Below are 20,201 nucleotides of genomic sequence, written 5' to 3'. Positions count from 1 at the left end.
CAGATGCCCTTCCTGATGCTAATCCTTACCTGTTTTTCAGTTAAGGGACCTCTTATTCTATACATCTTCAAAGGTGCAAAACCAGCAGATGATTTGTTGTCAGGAATGACATTCTCACTGCTTGTGACTCAACGGTTATCAGAAAAGCACAAACATAAACAAAAACATCACATTGTATACATGCACATATATATGTATACATACATGATGGGCTTTTTTTGTTTCTGTCTAGCAAATCCACTCACAAGGCTTTGGCCAGCCTAGAGTTATAGAAAACACTTGCCCAAGGTGCCATACAATAGGATTGAACCCAAAACCACATGGTTGGGAAGAGTACTTCTTAATTACACAGCCTTTGTAAAGCAACTGAAAATATATATCTCAAAAGTCTATGTACTCTAATTTAAAAAAAAAACAAAAAAAAAACGAAAAACATTAGGATTCAAAGATGATACATGATTTGCACACCCACTGCATTCCAATTTGGAAAAAAACTACCTACAAGATAATGATGACTAAAAAGTATATTCCTAAAGATTATATGAAGAAAAATTGAAGTTTTTGTGATATGTGAAAGAAATTAAACAATGAAAACATATACAAACCTTTTTGTTTAGTATTTTCATCTTGAATATCAAGTACTTTATCAATTTTCTTCTGTGCATTTCTCAAGGCATTAGAAGCAAAGTCAGAAAAATTTTGTGAATCCCACCAGCTCATTTTTTAAAGGTTAATCTTCATCTAATGAGCAGATCTAAAAATAAAATCAATACAAGATGCAAATAAAATTCCTATGAAACTAGATTAAATTAGCTTTAATTAAAATTATAAAAGTCAGAGAAATTATATTCAGTGTTAAATTTATCTCTAATCTATTTAAATGGAGAGCCATTTTCCAAAACAACAAAACCAGATCTCAATAATGTTATATTATTAAAATTTCAGGACCATGCAATGCTGGTAACTGCCCCAGGCCACACGTGAAATGCAGACCCTATTTCAACTGAAAATGGGACTAGTCAATATGGAAAACATTGGCTTCATTTCAAACTACTCATCAAATATTTTAGCAACCAACATGGTTTATGTATGGGTTAGAGATGTATACATGTGTATGTAGTTAATATGATAAGTATAATAGAATAAAAGAGCTAGAATAATTTTTTGTATTAAAGGGTTAACTGGTTCCACAGTTAACTGGTGGAAAAAGGTTCCCTTGAAATTACAATGCCATGCATGTGACCCAAGTGGACCCCACCCTCTGCACAGATTTAAATGTGTTTACAAGTTAAAACCAAGATATTTAACTTAATTTCATGAACACACTCAAAAGTCAGTGATAGCTCATCGTTATATGTAAATCTATCTTGCTATCCACAAAGTCTTACTTTCTTCCACTAGATTTTCACACAAAAAATTTCAAACACTTACATCTCACAATGATTACTTTAAATTGTCTATGGGAATTAATAATAACAGAAATTCATAGAAACAATTCAGAGAACTGTTGAAACAAAAGCTGTTTTATCAGACAATCTTTTTTTTTTTTTTTTGCATTTATTCCCTACAATACAGAATTCAGGAAAATATGTATACATCCAGATTGTAAACAACAACAGTAGTTTAAACTAGAAATCAAAACACTGGCTCCTCTTGAACTCTAGAAATTAAATGCAATTGTCAATCAAATGAAGATTAAAGAAAATAAGTGTCTTTAAGTAACCACAACTAGCAAATTCCTTCTTTCTGCTTTGTTGCTTCATGATTTATATTTCATCATTATTTTAATATGCATGTTTCCATGCCTGCATGGGCTGAACAGAATCCACTGAAGATTTTCTATGGCCACATGTCCTTCCTGTTTCCAACCCCCCAAGTAAATTATATTTCCCCCACCCAAATGTTTCCACAAAAGATTGGAAATGAAAGACACACTCATTTACATCTATCATGTAGGTGTCACTCTCACACATATACATCTATATGTACATATGTACACACACACAACAGGCTTCTTTCAGTTTCTATCAGCAAAATCCACTCACAAGGCTTTGGTTGGCCCAGGGCTATAGTTGAATACACATGCCCATGATGACGTGAAGTAGAACTGAACTTGAAACCATGTGACTGGAAAAGCAAACTTGTAAAATATAAAATATAAATATCCATATTTATATCTTTAAAAAATTTGTGTTGACATTTTATAGAGATAACCAATATGATTTTTTAACTGGGGCAAAATCGTTAGCATGCAGGACAAAATTGTTAGTGGTATTTCATCCATCTTCACATTCTGTGTTCCAATTCCACTGAGGTTGACTTCACCTTTCATCCTTTCAGATCAGATTATTACAAGCATCACAAATCCTTTCAGGGTTGATGAAAGAAGTACCAGTTGCATACTGAGGTCAATACAATAGACTAGACCCCAACTTCCCCACAAAATCTCGGGTCTTGTGCCTATTGTAGAAAGGATTATGCAGATGACAGCTTCTACAAATACTACTTTATTGATGAGCATTTGTTATTTTCATAGTTTATGATTAAACAAAATGCTTTCTCTATCTATTTCACATAGTTTAACAAAGTGAAATATAACAGATTCTTTTTAAATGGGTATCTGAAATCTTCCTTAGCCTTAAGTTACACAAGTTCCTTGAGTTATATTATTTTCATAGGGTCAGAATGACATCACTGAGGACTTTGACATAACCCTTTAGCATATAAACCGGCCATATCCAGCCAAAATATTTTTCCTGTTCAAACTGGCCAAATCCAGCCTCTCACACCTACCTTACAATGTTAGTCTAAAAAATATACAATCACATCATCAGAGCTACAGGTTAATGCATAATAAATTCAAAACAATATTGCCGGAATAGTTTGAATGTTACAGCTGGCTCAGTGAAGATCATTTGTCTCAAGCTATATTCCATTACAAGATGCAAGCTAATAAAAATGTTTTAAAATTTCAAATTTTAATACTACTGCTGCTTATAGTGATGAGTTATTCAGAACTAGCAGTATCAAATTACAACCAGGTACACTAGATGTTTTGACCACAAACAATGCACTGCAAGAAACAGGAGCAAAATCGATTTCTGTTTTCCTTATCAGTCCAGTCACCACATCAATATGAAGTTTTAGTAATTTCAATATATAAAAATGAATGTATGTTCCAAGTCACAGTCTGCAGTTTTGCATTTAGGTGGCACATCTTTTGGGCGGAGGCGGGGAAGTCACAGGCTATGAAAGTTCTAGGTGTCATATTTGTTTGTTTATATTTTACACATCTTTATTAAGTTCAGTTTGAACCATCTGAATTGCTCAGAAGAAACAGTTCTGAGTAAATAAATATTCCTAGGCCAAGTGAAGAGTGCCAGCGACTAAAATCAATTACTAAAAACCAACGTCAAAACCTTTTTTTTTTTTAGTTTATTGTTGTTTTCCTTGATGTAATTTTCATGTTTTGTTGGAGAGGGTTGTAGAATGGGTTAACCATTTAAATCAATAACTTGGTATTCTCATGTTTCAGATATGTTTCACAAAGAAGCGATTATAACAAGTTCTTCACACCGAACAGCCTTCCGATTATGTCAATCTTGATTTCGTTGCCAACAGTTTATTTATGATAGATAGTATACACACACATTTAAACCTTTCGGTGCCAATACGGCAGTCTTGTCAAAAATTGTAACCAAGAAGAAAAAAAAACTCACGCTGAAGAGCTTCACAGAAAAAAGCCATATGAAAATTTCATAGCAAATTTAAGATAATAAACAAGAGTAAATTTTTTTCACATACGTGTAATACCATTATATAAATTGCGTTATTTTGTATGATCATATATTTCTTAATTATCTAAGGTATATAAACAAAATATGAAATCTGTTTCCAGAAACTTTTTCAGTGAGTCAATTTCCATTAATGTTTCATGAGATCAGGCCAAAATCCCCATGAATAATTGAAAAAAAAACCCCCTAAGGTAAAAACCTCTTACACGAGACCCCCAGCCCATTAATAAAATGCAAAGAACGATGAAACCCTTGGCTAATATTCCTTTTTTTTTTTTTTTAAACTTTAAAACGTTTTCCCAGTAAGATAATTAAATATGCGTGCTCAATTATGTAAACAGTATAGTACTTAGTACTCTTTCACGTTCTAAATTTTAATAACATATTAATAAATTGACAATTTACATTTTTTAATGATATTTCTTTTCGAAAACTAATATTACGTATTCTTTTAATTGCTGGAGTTTTGCTCTATTTTTTTAGTGGGGAAGGTTATTGCTTTTGTCCGAGGGACGCGAGTTTAACCCCACCTTACGTATATCTGCAATATACACATAAAAGTATATACACACGGGCAAATACACGCATGAAAGTGAGAAGAAAAATTCACCAAGGGCTTACAATTCAACACCCGATTGTTTTTCACACGATCAACACAACACCCACCGTGTCATCAGTACGCTATGGTAACAATCAATAGTTGATGATCAATATTATTTACGTTATACTACTAACACGTAAGATATAGTCATGTTAGATAAACTGGTTCTTTTCCCATCAATTCTTAATCAGGGAAAATATATCGGATTTATTTATTAGCGTATAGATCTATCTAAAACGTAATGTAAATAAAGTTTCATAGATGGGAAGCATCGAAGTCATTTTATGTCAATATGAAAGCGACTACTACAACTTGTCGATAAATTAACCTATAATATTCACATAGTTCGTGGACAAATTAGACTACATTTTCGGGGGATGGGGGCTAATTTGGAAGAAACATATAAAATTAAAAATAACATAAGAAAACATTTCGAAATTATACGAATTCCTTTCCATCAAATTAAACCATCGTGGTAATGAAAGTAATAATATAACAATTTATATTAGAAGGATCGCATTACAGCAAATCTTAAATGACATAGTAACTGTTTGAGATATTACCTGATCATAGTAAATAATTATATCTACTGTTATATTCACGAAAGTCTTATTTGAAGGTAACAACAAATCTAGGTGGCAAACACAAAGTTAGTGTAGAAGTCGCCATTTTGTAACGATGCTGACGTTGCCGGAAATTACCCAATACTAGTATCCAACAGCGGGATATCGGAGTTCGATCCCTCAACAAACTATGTGACTTGAGTAGTAAAATAAAAGTTAAGAAATCTATAAATGAAATAATTTAAATAAGCAAAACAAATAGATGTTAAGCTTATGACTTTAAACAACCAGAACAATTTACAAAACACACATAAAAACGTGTGTAACATTTGTAAACAGTATTTACATAGAATATTGCTAACCCAATACTAGTATCCAACAGCGGGATATCGGAGTGCGATCCCTCAACAAACTATGTGACTTGAGTATTAAAACAAAAGTTAAGAACTCTATAAATGAAATAATTTAAATAAATTAAATAAGCAAAACAAACAGATGTTAAGCTTATGACAACCAGAACAATTTACAAAACACACACATACAAACGTGTGTAACATTTGTAAACAGTATTTACATAGAATATCGCTAGTCAATTTTAGCTGCTCTTTGAGTTAAACAAATTTCATATTTTTCTCTTTAACGAGTGAAGTGTGACTGTGCTCGATCAAAATGAGATTAATTTGTACACTCCATGAAAGTGATAATTCTTGTTCAATATATATAAAGTAAAATATCTAATATTTATACATCGAACTTCATTATCGATACAATACTAAATAATGATACGAATGTTTTCTTTTAAAAGTAGATGAAGTAGGGGGAAAAAACTAAGCTAGTTGATACAAATTCTAATTTACATTTTTCTTCTTAAAATATTCTCCTTCAAACTGTCAAAAGACAGTTATTTCTGCGTCACTGAGTAATTTCCCTTGGAGAATTCCGGGGTATTGGATGGTATCCCTTACATCATAGCAGTCTGAGGGTTGCCAATTTCGCATATTTTATGCTAGATCTAGCATTTTCTTTTTTCAGCCTTTGGCAGAAAATTGTTGAATCTAGTATTTAGCAGGGAAAATAACAGGTTTAAAATTTTATTTAGAATTTTTCTTTGATCATGACATTTAGTAATCTATTTTTCTTCTTTTTCCTCCTTTCGTTAATGTATCTTATAGCCAAAATTTAGTACTATAGGCTATTGTTGAATTTTTCTTTCACTTTCTTGAAACTTCAAATGAAAGTCTATCAAGTTATGAACTTTTTCAGCCTCCCCACCACCACCGGGTTGGATACAGAGTGGTGCTGTGGGAGGGGGGATAGCTCGTGTCAGCACCTGAACTCACTACACTATAATGTAAATATGCTGCAAAGAACGAAAGCATGGAAATTCGTCCTAACAATGCTTTATTCTGTAGTGATGAGTTTTTATCATGACAGGTTGAAGTTAGATTTAAAGCCCCTAATTTTCATTAAATATATGTTCTACGAGAAAATGGGATAGTGATCATAAGCATTGATTAAGTGATATAAGTGTGGTACTTTAGCTAGTGGATAACGATAAAAACACTGGTTCAAGTAGAATGAACAACAATATCACAAGAGGAAGAATAGGGAATAGAATATCCCTGGTATGAATAATAGAATGAAAACAGATATACCACTGGATTTCATAAAGGGTTTGTTTGAGAATTCTGAGAATGTTACCAAATACAATGGACACCTGAAGAAGGCTGAAGGTTGCAATAACCAAGATGAGGACACTTGTCCAAATATATCAGTGTATTATATATATATATATATATATATATATATATATATATAAGAATTTAAGGATTGGAGAAAACGCATGTTATAATTGCATACTTTATTCCTACATATGTTTCAAAGGATTACAACCTGTGTGATCCATAGGGATCTTTGATATTAAAATTGTAACCTTCTCATCAGGGAAAGCATGGGAATCATCTTAAACGTAAGACATTATGACCGATTATCATAATGTCTTACGTTTAAGATGATTCCCATGCTTTCTCTGATGAGAAGGTTACAATTTTAATATCAAAGATCCCTATGGATCACACAGGTTGTAATCCTTTGAAACACATGTAGGAATAAAGTATGCAATTATAACATGCGTTTTCTCCAATCCTTAAATTCTTAAATATACTCAAATACCCAAAATTTCAAGGAGTTCCTGCCTTAAAAACAGGAGCTAACCACAGTTATTTTGTGTTCTTTGCTACATTGGTTTCTATTAACCCATTTATTCTATCAGAAGAATTTTTATTCATTAAGATAGAAGGAATACACATAATTATATATATATATATATATATATATATATATATATAAACATCATCATCGTTTAACGTCCGCTTTCCATGCTGGCATGGGTTGGACGGTTTGACTGAGGACTGGTGAGCCATTGGCTGCACCAGGCTCAATCTGGTCTGGCAAAGTTTCTACAGCTGGATGCCTTTCCTAACGCCAACCACTCCGAGAGTGTAGTGGGTGCTTTTTACGTGCCACTGGCACAAGGGCCAGTCAGGCGGTTCTGACAACGACCATGCTCACCCTCAAAAAGTGTTTTTATGTGCTACCTACATGGGAGCCAGTGCGGTGCCACTGGCAACGACCACGCTCGAATGTTGTTTTTCACATACTCAGCAGTAGTTCATACATCTGAAAAAAAGATGCACACTCTAAAAATTAGAGCAGTAACATATTTATTATTATGGTTGGCTGTACTGCTCACCTACTTTTGTAAAGTGTGGGTACACTTAAAATAGTTGACTGTCTTGTGATTTCATGACTTAGTAGCTCTTTATGACGAGTCTTTACGGTTTGGTGACATTTGCGTATGAGACGAAGGGTAGTCCAAGTTTCATGCTCCAGTTCCTTCCAAAAGATATAAAATACATAAATACATATATAAACACACACACACATGCACACACAAACACACACGCACTCTCTCTCGCTCTCTCCCCTTCTCTCCCATGCAAAGTGTACACATACTAACATAGAATTAGTCTTTCTCGGCCTTCTATGGTCAGTCATAGATGTCTATCAGTGTTAATAATCTTCAAGAGAAATGAGAAATAGGTACTATAACTTTCATAAGAATTTTTTTATAAACTTCAATCTAAAGGGTTTTTAACCCAATATTTACATGCAATTATTCATAGCTGATCTGCTTCAAGATCCAACATTCCAAAAAAAGAATCATCATCATCATCATCATTGAACATCCATTTTCCATACTGGCATGGGTTGGACTGTTTGGCTAGAGCTGGTAAGGCCAGGGGCTGCATCAAGCACCATTGTCTGTTCTGGCATGGTTTCTATGGCTTGATAGCTTTCCTAATGCCAACCACTTCACAGAGTGTACTGGGTGCTTTTTATGTATCATTGTTTTTAATATGGTACCAGCATGAATGCTCATATGTGGCCATATATGTAGGGAAATGTCATCTATCTACCATTGTAAGATGATTTTGAGGTCTCTGTTTAAGGAAGTAGAGCAAGTTTGGTGTGTGGTATCAAAATTGTATGTGAAGGAAGCTTTTGTAAAAGATTAAGGAGTGAGTAAAGAGAAGTGTTATTTGCAGAGGAGTATGTTGTTAGAAATGACAGTGAGAAGAAAATTAATGTAAAAATGAAAATCTAGAAACACCAGAGTTGATAAAATGAGAAATGACTCCATACTCCGAGGGAGCAGTCTAACAAAGTTTTTGTTTGAAATATGAGAAATAGGGATCATAAGCAGGCAACTAAGACAGGTGATTGGGGTTGTGCCAGACAGTTGAAGACTTTATTTATGTCAAACAACATTGTTGTTTCCTTCGAAGTTCCCAAAAGTAAAACATCACTCAGTTGTTGAGTGATGTTACTTGATCTGCATGAAATAGCAGCCAAATATCCCTTGAATCAAATTCTACCATCCATATCTATATCTATAAAACAGACGATGTTTGTGTGTGTGTGTGTGTGTGTGTACGTGAATGTAGTTTATGCACGTCCACAAATTATCACGCATGTCGCTCCAATTTTAGGAGGAGATTCGGAATGACCTTATGTGCATTTTGGCCAATTTTTTCTCTCAGAGGCACCCGCGTATAGCTGTAAAAATCGATAAACTTTTACGAATTTTGAAGTTTGTTGACATGGCGAAGTCAAATCTGTGCGTACGCGCGTGAAGGAGAGAGAGAGAGAGAGAGAGAAAGAAAGAAATAGTGTGTTTGTGACAGGGGGGGGGCGATACAGTGTTTGCTAGCGTCCAAAAAATAAAAGAATGAAAAAAGTGGGTAAGGCAAGCAAATTTTTCTAAGCAAGACAAAGTTTACTTTGCCAGCGTCTAAAAAAAAACCAAAAGAACGAAAAAGTGGAAAGGGAGGCAGAAAGCGTATTAGGAATGAAAATGTAGTTAAGACAGAGTAAGTTAAAATGTAAAAGGCATTTTTTTTTCTTAAACATGAGATATAGTTTAAAATATACGATGTTTTTGAAAGACACTATATTCTATAATGAGATTATATATACTTTCTCACACAACAATTCAAATATATTTATTTTAAATCATTTATTTGTTTTAAATCGTTCATCTTTCTCCCCCCTCATATATACTACTTTGGGAGCGAAAGAGTTTTGTTTATATTTCACAACTATGAAACAAAAACGTATGTAATAATTTGTCAGTCACCCCCCCCCCCCAACCCGTTTTTCGGACCACAAAAAGGGTTTTGTAATGTTTCAGATTAACAACCGCACGATTTCCACTAAGGTGTTACGGTTAGGGTTTTAGGGTTAGGGTTAGAGTTTTACGGTTAGGATTAGGGTTAGGGTTAAGGTTAGTGTTAGGATTACGATTAGGGTTGGTGTTAGGGTTACGGTTTTAGGGTCAGGGTTAGGGTTAGGGGTTAGGGTTAGAGTTAACCTAGAAGGGACAGGCCCCTTATTTTTTGGTTAAGGCTGTTGGTAAGTTTTCCTAAGTTACTCCAATTCACATCCCCAATGCAAATCTTCAGATCAACCTTTTCCTATGCAGATCTCTAATGCAACTTTAAAAAAAAAAACAGTCAATGAGTGGAAATAACCAATAAATTGATTCCTTATGGAATTTCCCAATTAAATTGCTAGCAAACCATTTTCAGCCAAACCAATTTCAACGGATTTCGCTCAAATCTGATGTCCATGTTACTTATTTTGGTTTGAAATAAAGCACTTGGTCACTTAATAATCCTAGCTTAATCCCGAGCAGCGCCGGGCTATACTGCTAGTATATATATATAAAAGGCAAGGTGTGTGTGTGTGTGTGTGTACGAGAATGTAATTTATGCACATCCACAAATTAGCACGCATATCACTCCAATTTTAGGAGGACATTCGTCATGACCCTATCTGCATTTTCGTCAACCTTTTCTCTCAGAAGCACCCATGTATAGCTGTAAAAATCGATTTTCAACCATAACTTTTAACAACTTTCAAGTCGGAGAAATCAACCATTGTTTACAACAGGAGTTATGTCCCTTTCTAGCGATGAGCAAGTTTTTAAAACTTCTTTTTTTTCCGTCGAGGAAAAAAGTGTTTTGTTGATATACAGGCAACACACACATGCACACATACATACGAACATGTATGCGTACAAAAAATATGTATGCAATTGGTGTATGTACATGTGTGTGTGTATGTGTGTGTTGCCCATATATATATAGAATGTTCTCTATGTGGCTTGTGTGTTTTCTCGTCTACGTTTTGTTTGCAATGTCTTGTACCCAGATATGCACCTATACATACGGGTAGATGTCGGTACGCACATGCCTGTACGTATATATGCATATACTCATTTACTATTTGTTTATATATATATATATATATATATATATACATAAGACTTAGTTGTGATCTGAACATAACTGCTTCTGACACAGAGAATCAGGAGCCCTTTTGGGCATTCTATTTTATACAAGTTTCAAGATTTAAACAGAAACACAACAAAGGAATAAATGGAAAATTCATACATGAGATGGGACATTGCTCAATCCTCAACAGTTATTGTCCAAAAGATCCTTATGATTTCATACTTATATAAAATATGAACACAAATGGGTTAGAGGTTCACAACAGCTGTTTCAGACACATTTTTAATTGGTGAATAATTTGATCACATCATGAAAAAAACCCTTTTCTTCAGGTGGATTAAAAATTCAAAATTTGGTTTAGAGAATAAATACCAAGATATTGAAGGTGGACTGATCCTCTCATTTCAGCATCAATGATACTAAACTAAAATTATATACCCTTACACACCAACAAGCAGTTTCATGGTCCAGTGTAAGTTCCAGATCCAACATAGGGAAGGTTCTAGGCATGGTGTTTGCATAAAATAAGAACACAAATGGATAAAATAAAGTGTATAATTATCTAACACTTTATTCCACAGAAATGTTATTAGGATAAGGTATAAACTCACTTAATTTAAGTCTACCTCATCATCATATTCCTTATTCCTTTATTTCATTCAATTTATGGATTTTACCATAAATCCTAATGCAGTAAACAACTCCCTTTGCACAACTGTCTAATACTTTATTCCACTGATATGTTGTTAGGACCTCAGTTCCCAAACTGGGATCCGCAAAGCAATTTTAGGGGGGGGGGGGGTCGCCAAATGTGAAGGGGTCGCCAATTTTCAAATTTTTAATGTTCAAAACCCTAGGTTTTCCAGTTTTAGCTAAAACTGGAACTATTGAACATGCACTCACTCCACAGAACCCCTAATTTACATGTTAAAAAAAAACCTTACAAATAGAATGCATTCAAAGCGACATATGCAGGGCATACACACACGTACTTGAATGCAGGTGTCTCTCTGTGGCTTTATTGATCAGTGCAGGGGTATGGGTGCAACAAGTCTAGACAGGATTGAAAATTGGTGGTGTAACAGCCCAAAATATACCCTTGCCCAAGCTATACCCCTCCAGAGAGTCAACCCAGAATATACCCGTCCAGGCTATACTCCATGTTCGCAGACAAATAACACAGATATACCTCACTTATAAAAGTTGTATAGAGCATATATAAAATTTGATATCAATCGATGAAGAATTAAAAATTACATGTAAATTTTGATCTAAACATAGTAATTTAGAATTATCAAATGCAAAATCTTAAAAAATGTACCTAACACGAATGGCCTCATTTGCATGAGTCTAGGCTATGACTCATAGTACAAGTGTGTTGTGTAGTGTGCATAAGTCGTCAATTTTTTCCAATCTACCTATACATTGGTTTTATATTGGTACATTGAATATTTGCATTTGATAATTCTAAATTGCTATGCTTAAATGGAAATTTACATGTAACTTTTAATTCTTCAGCGATTGATATCAAATTTTATATATGTTCTGAAGCAACTTTTATAAGTGAAGTACATCTGTATTATTTGTCCGCAAGCATGGAGTATAGTCCGGACAGGGATATATTCTGGGCTGGCTGTCTGGAGGGGGTATAATCTGGGCTCATTGATGACACAGTCCGCAAGAGTGGTTTATGAACAGATTGTGATTTGTTTTCACCATCACACATTTATGAACACCTATATTTTCGACATATTTATCATCGTAATTTTACTTTTTATGTTTGTATTAAGCATCAATAAGTAGGGACCTAATAAGCCAATAAAAAGACAAACTAGTAGTGCTGTCAGAATCAAGACATTCGTTCTACATACAGTACCTAGTGACTTTTAGTTGAACTTTTTTAAAGTAGCTAGAAGGCATTATAATGGTAAGAAACTTGACCTAAGTCCAACTGAATGACTAAAATGAGGATATTGAAGTAAAACAAAATTAACCAATTTCAAAGTAACTTCTGTATAAATAAGGACTTTTAAAAATATCTTACATATATATACATATATATATATAATCAAAATAAGTAACAGGATTTCAAGTAGTAATGCAGTACAACCGTTTTAAGCGGCTCCATTTAATTGAACAATGCTATCATTACATCAATTTAAATGCAGCACTATCTTCAGCTGCACAAAGTTGGAACTTCAACAGACAAGATACGTTAATCTAATTTTTCTTAAAATTTTAACAGAACAAGAGGATGGAAGAAATTCATGTTGTCACTATTGTCGCAAGAATAGTTAAGAGAAGAGACTACAATCTTTTAGAGTGACATGGAACACAGTGGGTTGTAATTAATTTCCAATTTATCTGTCTCTTTATCATTAACTAAAATCTGAGACTAGAAGACTGTATATTTAGAATAAAGAGCATAGTGAGTTGACAGCTCATGGTTGGATATTGGTCATAAATATTGCCACAAGTACCCCTCTACCCACAAGAAAAAGAATTAAACTTTTGAAAGAGTCAATTAGACAGAAGTAACTGTCTATAAAAGAGGTGGGGTAGAGGTGACATTAATTCATTGACCAATTAGGTTGTAGGATTGACTTTTACCTCACCCCGCTATGCATAGAGGTATTGGGATTAGTTTTTGGCCAATAAGTAACAAATATTAATATCACACTATCAAGGTTTTACTTATGTATTAATTTTCCCCTAACAGGTTCAATTTAAGTTATTTCAGCCAACTCCTTTAATATTGCTATATCTATTAAATAGCATTTAGCCTCTAACCTCTGTAGCAGGGACCATACAATTAAACCCACCACAAAGCATACTACATTCACTATTTCCCTCAGCATAATGGAAACAATGTAAACGGCAGCCTATGGATATATCTCCTGAGAGTGACTTTACTTACTTACCACAGGATGGAATACCATGGGTTATAACACCTTGAAATGAAGTTCTTACTTTTCCTTACCATGTCTATTACATTATATTATTTTATATTTTTACCTATTTTCCTCTATCTTATCCTACTCTATTATTCTAACTGAATTTCCCACATGTTAGTTTCCTAACATTTGTACTCTCTGAAGAAACCTTGAAGATCAACCATTACCCAATCTTTGTTCATCCCTATATATCACTGATGTGATGAGGATAACTTGGAAGATTCTGATGCCTCATGGTAGAAACAGCCGTGATTTGTATCTGTACACTCATCTATTATTATTCATTCATCTCTCTCTCTATATATATATCTGTTTACATATTTATTGGCTGATCTCATTAGTTTACTTGTACCACTTAAACACGTTCGTTATCATTTAATAAATAGATATAATGGAATGTTTACAGGCTGATGTTTGTCGATTTTATATCCTCTCCATTTTCTTATTTGCCTTATAAATCCTGGGTAAATTCCCAAATTTACCCCCACCCATACCTAGTATTCAATTGCAATATTGCCATTCAATAGTAAGCACTTGGTTAAAAATATGTAGGTACACATCCAGTAGTATATTGGATATTTAATATCCCTTAGATGGTTTATTAACCTCTAACTCATACAGATATATATATATATATATATAATATATGAGTATATGCATATATATGTACATGTATGTACATACTTTCATCTACATGTATATATAGATGCATATCTGGGTACATGACGTTGCAAAAATACATGGACAAAATGATAAACAAGGTACAGAAAACACACAGGCCACATAGAGAACATTTCCTTCATCAGCTGCCTCCATTATAACACTGGCGTTTCGAAGAGTTGGGTAGACCCAGGAAGACGTGGGACGAAGTGGCGAGAAAGGAACTTTGGACGTTAGGCCTCATTGAGGAAATGACAAGAGACTAGGAGATGTGGGGATTTGCTGCTCTAGAAAAGATGCATCGAGCTAAGGAAAACCGTTATCTTCCATATATACAGGCTTGTCCTTTCAGGGTGCCAGTGCCACATAAAAAGCACCTGTGCCAGTGTTGTGTAAATGCACCCGTGCCAGTGCTGCATAAGCGCACCCATGCCGGTACTGCGTAAACTGACAAGTGAAGGCAGAGGTATGGTTGTGTGGTAAGAACTTTGCTTCCTAACCACATGGTTCCTGTTCAGTCCCACTACGCGGTACCTTGGGCAAGAGCCTTCTGTTATGGCCTCGGGTCGGCCAAAGCCTTGTAAGTGGATTTGGTAGGCGGGAACTGAAAGAGGCGCATCGTATGTATATCTATATATGTATGTATACATATATGTGTGCGTGTGTCTTTGTCCCTCTACCACCGCTTGACAACCAGCGTCGGCATGTTTACATCCCGTAACTTGGCGGTTCGGTACAACAGACCGATGAAATAAGAGCCAGATTAAAAAAAAAAAAAAAAAAAAAAATATTGGTGTCGACTAAAATTCTTCGAGGCGGTGCCCCAGCATGGCCGCTTCTAAGGTACCACTTAAATACAGAGGTCCCTAAAAACTGACCCTAAGACTAATCCTAACCCTACGGGACCTCTGTATTTAAGTAGTATCGCTTCTAATATATATCCTTTAATAAAATCATCAATCCATTACGATTCACTTCAGTTGCTACGGTAGTAGCTTAAACTAGTGTAGTGTAGAGAATTTCTTAAGTTAAATATAGTGCGAGCAGATATCCTGAGGAGACAATAGATTTCTAACATAAGAATAAAAAAATAAATAAAATATTTACTTATAAATATAGTTAAGACATCAGGGGTAGGGAAGGAATGTATGGTTGTTGGAGATCAGCTTTTTCAGTGGTGAAATTTTTAATTCTGTGTAGTTAGCCTGACCCTGTTACCTAGCAAGGAAAAATTTGTTAAAAGTTGCTGTGATGTTGGTGAAAGATGGCAAGAAACATAACAAATTCGCTTTTAAATATTTACTTTCGTCGGCATCAGCTGTTGTGGCCGAAACAGGTAAGTTAACTTTGTTTTCTGTTTATGAACTCGTCTAATTTTTGATTTGCACTCTTACTTTCAACGTGAATAGCTTCGCTACTCTTGTTTTAAATCAGTTGAGTACAACGATATTAGTAACTCTAGCGATTGTTGTCATATTAATGCAGTGTTTATGCTATAAAGAAACATGTGAAAACTTTATCATATTGGAAGTAAGGCATTAATAAAAGTTAAGTTCATTATATTATGTTATAATTAATGGGTATTAAAAACATTACACGTGTTTCGGTGCTTCAGCCCATTGTGAAAATTTTTTAAAATTAATAATCTATCCTTACATATTGAAATTATGAGGAGTGGTTGGTTTCGATCAGAAAATAAAAGCATTAGTAAGTGGTCGTAACAGGGTAACGATAAATTTAGAGCAAAAAACAGAAAAATTACCAGCATGTTACTATGGCGGTGTAAACGAATTTTTATTTCCTCCATCACAGTATGTTAGAAACACAGTGATATTGTTTTTATGACTTCATGCGTAAATATATTTATTGCTTTATGTAAATATATATATATATATATATTTTTATGTATATTGCGGGCTGTGTTACGTTTACGTTAATTTCTCTTTGCTTATGTGTATATATATATATATATATATATATATATATATATATATATGTATATTGCGGGCTGTGTTACGTTTACATTAATTTCTCTTTCCTTATTAGTAATGAGAAAGCGAAGTATTGTTGTTTAGTCTAAGGTCAGATTTGATCCAGAGGACCGCAGATCAGAGGTTGTCCAACCGTACTCTGGATTCTAGACAACCTGTTTTTGTTTGATTGTTTTTTTTGAGACTGGAGGGTGTTTTTTTTGGGAAGATTTTACATCCCCAAGCGAACTGTAAAAATAAATTGGTACTCATAATTCTTTTGTAATCAAGAGGTCCCAGGTTCCACCCCATTGCGTGGCGTTTTGAGCAAGTGTTTTTTTATACCATTGCTTTTAGTCGAACCAAGAAAATCGAGAAGACAAGTATAATGTGGAAAGCTGTTCAATGGTTTATACCTGTAATTTAAAGGTCCAATTTTGTCACGCTGATTCTGCCTGAGAACTACGTTAAGGATTCCCGTGTCTGTAGAATGCATGCTAATTCAATGAACTAGCTGTCATCGTTGAAACTCAAGGAAATCTGTTTTATGTGTTTATAAACATTAGACGGGCTGACTTCAGCATTTTTTTGTAATTGTTAATAATAATGCAGCCGACAATCGCTGAAAAATCAATAACACATTTTAAAAACAAATCCATAGTATTACTTTATACTTTATTTTTTTTATTAACTGTACACCATGTGAATGACTGCCTTGAATTTAGGGACAAATATTCTGAGTCAAGAAAGCTTATGTCTTGTGCTTCTCATAGTGCTCATTATCATCATTATCATTTAACGTCTCTTTTCCATGCTGGTATGGGTTGAGCGGTTTGACAAGAGCTGCTAAGCCAGAAGACTGTACCAAGCTCTACTTTCTGCTTTTGGTATGGTTTCTACGGCTAGACGCCCTTCCTAATGCCAACCACTTTACAGATTGTGCTGGAAAGGTTTTTTTTTTTTTTGTAGTTAAATTGCCAAATAACCTGCACGACAATACTACTAGTAGTATTGGGGGAAGTGTATTTGTGGCTGGTTATGAGAGGTAAGAGTATGATAGACAGACAGAACCAGGTCTCTTGTAGATGTTCAAGACTATTGATAACTGCTAATACTAATGTGCTGTATGCAACTTTTGCAATTAGTCATGCTAATTAGCTCAGAGCAAAGAAAATTTCTGTGGGTAGATGAGAAGAGACCAATAACAGATGAGTTCTAGTGCGACAGAGAGGAAAAGACAAAAAGTCATTTTTTTGTTTGTTTGATTCATGCCTAGAACTTTCAATAAAAGAACAAAAGAACTGGTGAACTTATTGGGTTTTACTTACTTAGGTGGAACATATTAAAAAATATCAAATAGTCCAGGTTTCCTTGATTAAAACTCAAAAAATTAAAGGAGTTTGATTTGTATCTCAAAACTTAAGTTAGGGCAACCATTTATTCAACCAATGAATTGAAAAGGATAGCTTTATGTAAAACCATTCGTTTTTGCCTGGGTTTTCCCGAAACTGAAAAAAAAATGATGTTTTCTGTGATTTTGTTGTTTTTCATGATGAAATAAATTGTCCTTGCAAGAATAAAATAACATTAGTAAATTATTTTGTCATTGATTTTAGTACATGCTATATAGGCCAAAAACTGTGGACAAAAATGTTGGTGTTATGTCATTACTTTATGTTACATAATCACTTTTCTGAAACTGCACCAAAATGTATTAACATACAGAAAGGAGAAGACAAAAAGTAATATTTTTTTGTTTGATTCATGCCTAGAACTTTCAATAAAAGAACAAAAGAATTTCACAATTTTATAATCAAAAAATAAACCCCAACTGAAATAATAACTTCATATAGAAATGTCAGTCCTAGAGAAAGTGGTTTTAGTGTTACCACATATTCCTTGTTCATTGAAAAGAGCTGTGTAGAATAGAAGGGAGTGTTTAACTGTCTCTGAAAAACTTAATGTATGTTCTTTCCTCTCCACCAAATGCTGATACCCTCAGCTTTTGCTTAATGCACTACCACTAATTTGAAGTCTTTCAAAGTTTTCCAAATTTGTTTGGGCTTAGCATGGCCTCAGACAAACAATAGTAAGTGCAAAAATATCTATGTGCATATGTATCCCTACATATATATATATCTACATATAAGTATACACACACACACACATATATATATATATGTCCACACACACACACCATCATCTTCATCATCATCATCATCGTCATTCAATGTCTATCTTCTATACACAAACTCATCCTGCTTAAATAGGTGGAGACTCACTGCAGTGCAAACAGACTACAGGAGAAATCTTCAGAGTAAAACTCACTTCAAGCAAGTGTTTCTGCCTGTTAGTTCCTTACACTCCAAGGGAGTCAGACCCACCTAGGTCATGATTCTTAGGTGTCCTCCTACTGTTTTCAAAATGGTGCTTTTAGTGGGATTGAACCCAGTACTTTTGGGTGATCTTATTTCCCTGAACTATGGTATATACCACTTGGTCACAAAGATCATTGAAAGAAGTTTTGGGGTTTTCCTCCTAGTGTTTAGTGGCTTGCAGTATACCTCAAGTTAATAGGGAAACTGATGATAACAAAGTATTAATGAAAGTTGTCCGAAGATTTTCATAAATATTGTTATCAAAAGTTAATGGCATGTAGTTTGAACTTTATTTTATCTATTATCTGAATACCATTCAACAACTCAGATTAGATTTACATTAATTTCTTATCATTCTCTCAGAACAAAGTGTAAGTGGTAAAGATCATGCTTTGGTGGATCAACCTATCTAATTTTGTATCTCATTTCAAATCCTACCAGAGTTGGCAGCTCAATGGATTTATATATTAGCAAACTGGATTTATGTATTGACACTTTGAAATCAGTGAAAAGTGTATTTTTTTTTATCTTGGGTATGAGAATATTTATAAATGCTGAATAGATGAATAAATGCAACATGTTTAAGGGGTTAACAAATATATTAGACAAATTATTATCAGTTGGTCTGGTTGTGTGATTCTCAATGGGCTCCTGATGTCACATGTATAGGTCACCTTTTGTGCATACAATAGGAATAACCAGCCATGGCATTTGTCTTCTCAAGGGTTTGACCTGTATCTATTATGTTGGTTAAGTGCTAAATGTCAAATAAAACATTTATTATGATTAGATAAATGAATGTTTATACTGAGACTTTTTGATTGAATTTGCCATTAATGTTCATTATTACATCATCATTACCATTTTAATGTCATTTTTTCCATGTATACATGGGTAGGATGAAGTTTATTGAGGCAGATTTTCTGCTGCCAGGCACCCTTCTTGTTGCCAACCATTACCTGTTTCCAAGCAAAGTAATATTTCTCCTTGGTCAGATATGCTTTTGTAGAATATTGAAAATGAATGACATTCATTTACAACATTATGCAATGTCAAGACAAGGAAAACAGAGAGAGAGAAAGTGCTTCTTTAAGTTTCCGTCTTCCAAATCCACACAAAAGGCTTTGGTTGGCCTGCAGCTATAGTAGAAGACACTTGCCCAATGTGCTACTGAACCTGAAACCATGTGGTTGGAAGCAAACTTCACCACATAGTCATACCTGCACCTGTGAAAATACAGTACTTCTTACATTATGCACCATTCTTTATATAAACCAAACTAGATGAAAATAAGAACTGAGAAAGCAACAGTATCATAAGTATTAATTGATGATACAAGGGGCACATATTTGTGTGGACATAAACACATTTATGAAATGTGTATTGTATGGAGACTAAAAAGCATCAGAAGTGGTAGTTTCAA

At 34.1% G+C, this 20,201-nt stretch overlaps 2 protein-coding genes across 14 annotated transcripts in view; one reads left to right on the top strand and one right to left on the bottom strand.

The window, feature by feature from the left end:
* Positions 1–20,201, bottom strand: part of LOC106871826 (uncharacterized) — a 128,348-nt gene that overhangs the window by 62,838 nt on the left and 45,309 nt on the right. For 2 of the 9 annotated variants that reach the window (XM_089350757.1, XM_052967067.2), the window contains 2 exons: positions 7,711–7,853; positions 606–754 (listed from right to left, as the gene is read on the bottom strand). In XM_089350757.1, the coding sequence (XP_089206883.1) occupies positions 606–720 (115 nt within the window). In that variant the 5' untranslated portion in view covers positions 721–754; positions 7,711–7,853. Of the gene's footprint in view, positions 1–605; positions 755–4,958; positions 5,076–7,710; positions 7,854–16,816; positions 16,983–20,201 lie in introns of those variants that run through there. The other 7 variants (XM_014918525.3, XM_014918527.3, XM_089350753.1 and 4 more) reach the window with 5 other exon arrangements.
* LOC106871828 (mitochondrial uncoupling protein 4) overlaps positions 15,413–20,201 on the top strand; it is a 37,113-nt gene continuing 32,324 nt past the window's right edge. For 2 of the 5 annotated variants that reach the window (XM_089350761.1, XM_014918532.3), the window contains exon 1: positions 15,536–15,766. In XM_089350761.1, coding sequence (XP_089206887.1) covers positions 15,682–15,766 — 85 coding nt within the window. In that variant the 5' untranslated portion in view covers positions 15,536–15,681. Of the gene's footprint in view, positions 15,767–15,953; positions 15,978–16,193; positions 16,284–20,201 lie in introns of those variants that run through there. The other 3 variants (XM_014918530.3, XM_014918534.3, XM_089350759.1) reach the window with 3 other exon arrangements.

Source organism: Octopus bimaculoides, chromosome 4, assembly GCF_046866305.1.
Source record: "Octopus bimaculoides isolate indiv1 chromosome 4, ASM4686630v1, whole genome shotgun sequence".
Taxonomy (NCBI): domain Eukaryota; kingdom Metazoa; phylum Mollusca; class Cephalopoda; order Octopoda; family Octopodidae; genus Octopus; species Octopus bimaculoides.
This window is presented reverse-complemented; position numbering and strand designations above follow the sequence as displayed.